The 1,812-nt window shown below is 43.4% G+C and overlaps 1 protein-coding gene across 1 annotated transcript; it reads right to left on the reverse strand.

Moving 5' to 3' along the window:
- Positions 1-888: 888 nt before the first annotated feature.
- Positions 889-1,359, reverse strand: LOC116257105 (agamous-like MADS-box protein AGL62). The gene has a single exon (XM_031633722.2). The coding sequence runs from the start codon at positions 1,357-1,359 to the stop codon at positions 889-891; it is 471 nt and encodes a 156-aa protein (XP_031489582.1).
- Positions 1,360-1,812: the final 453 nt, after the last annotated feature.

The following is a 1,812-nucleotide window of genomic DNA, read 5'->3' on the forward strand; positions in this document are numbered from 1 at the left end:
TTAATGTTCTTTTAAGTGGTAATCACTAATTAATTACAATAAATCTCATGCTGCTCATATCTTTGTTATCAGATCTAAATGAGTATCAAAAGGAAAAGCGATTGCGCATGATGAACTCAAGTGATCTTTAATGGGTGCACGCAAAGCGCAAACCATAATGTTCAGTAGATTAACTAATGTGTGCATGGAACAGATTATCAACTCACGATTCTTGCACTAAAGCGTAGATACAGTAACACGTATTCCTTTTTTTGCAACTTAATTTCTGTTTTATTTTATTTTTTCCTCTTGCCAAGAAAAATCGGTGGCAGAAGGAGCCATAAATATACATCGAAAATTTCAATACAATCTCTAAACAATTGATCAACGAGAGGCAACTATCAGTTCAAAAAATCAAATACCAAATTTTATTGAGAGAATGTGATAAATCAAGCAACAGTTATGAACAATAAAAAATGGTCTAAGGTGCACTAGACTCTACATTGCATCTAACATGGGGAGCATGGACACTAGATGTTCCGGTCTGGCTAAAGAGTAAGAGAAATCCTTAAAGCGGGTAGACTGGCCAGCCAGCAGCATGGTTACTAAGGAAATAATCGCCGGAGGTTGCCATGGTTCCGTGAGAGTTGGAGGAGGACACCATGAAAGCGTTGTTGCTATAAGTGAACGGGATGGTCATGGAGTTGGCGTTGTGTACACCAAGAAAGGAGCTGGATGGCAGAGGAGCAGAGGAGTAACTGGCCGAAGCATAAGGAGGAGGAGGGAGAGACGGCAGAGGAAATTGGTTGTGGTGACTGGTGGCGGATGGTAGATGCATCGCCGCCATTCCCATCGTGAGCTCATTGGCGTGCTTGGCCAGAGCCAACCTCATCTCCTCCAGGGTGCCCTTCAACTCCTCAAGCTGCTCGAGCGAGAAGTTCTCCATGTTGGCGTCCCAGAAGTCGCACCCTCGCTCCGGTGCAGCTTTTGTAGCAGGACACGGCGCTTCTTCTCGACTTCGATCTGTTGGACGAGCTCGTCATTCTGGCGGTTGAGCTCATCAATGGTAGACGCATAGTGGGCGTCGGGAGGGGTGGGGACGTGGGAGGAAGGGTCGATGAAGCGGTTGATGACAGCATCAACGGAGGGGTCGCCGTAGGAGAAGGCCTTGCCGGCGGGAGAGAAGACGATGATGGCAATCTCAACACCACAGAGAATGCAGAGCTCTCCGGCCTTCTTGATGAGCCCATTTCGTCGCTTTGAGAAGCAGACCTGACGAGCCTCCTCGTTGATTATCTTCTTTATCTCTATCTTCTGCCTCCCCATTCTTGATTTGCTGATGCACCCACCATTATTGTTCCTTTCATTCTTCTTCTCCATGAGATCTAAGAAGAGTTGAAGGATTCATCTTCTTGGAAATCCTTATGATTACTCGATCGACTGCTGTGTTGCTATGAACTACCTTGCCTTACTCTGCAAAAATGAAGGAATGTAAATTAAACTTTGATCTTCAAACAGTAATGGCCAGCAAAAACTTTATAGATTTCTTCCGCAGTTAAAATAGAAAGAACAAAAAGCATGTCAATTCTCTCTCTCTTGAAACTACTGATGGAATGTCCGAGTTTACTAATTTGAACGTTTGATTGATACAAGGAAAAAAAATCAAATTAACGAATGTTTGGTGATTAAAGAGCCCATTTTTCATGTAGTAATCTGGCAAATTATTGAAGATCTAGATCTACAACCACAATTTTAACTCAATTTCATCCCTATTCCGGGCCTTTCAAGGTTAGCCATCAAATATAGATCTTGGAACTGTGCCAGATTCATTCA

This window comes from Nymphaea colorata, chromosome 7, assembly GCF_008831285.2.
Source record: "Nymphaea colorata isolate Beijing-Zhang1983 chromosome 7, ASM883128v2, whole genome shotgun sequence".
In the NCBI taxonomy this organism is placed as follows: Eukaryota; Viridiplantae; Streptophyta; class Magnoliopsida; order Nymphaeales; family Nymphaeaceae; genus Nymphaea; species Nymphaea colorata.

Excerpts from the sequence above, each read along its gene's own strand:
- LOC116257105 (XM_031633722.2), bottom strand. The coding sequence starts at position 1,359 with ATGGAGAAGAAGAATGAAAGGAACAATAATGGTGGGTGCATCAGCAAA.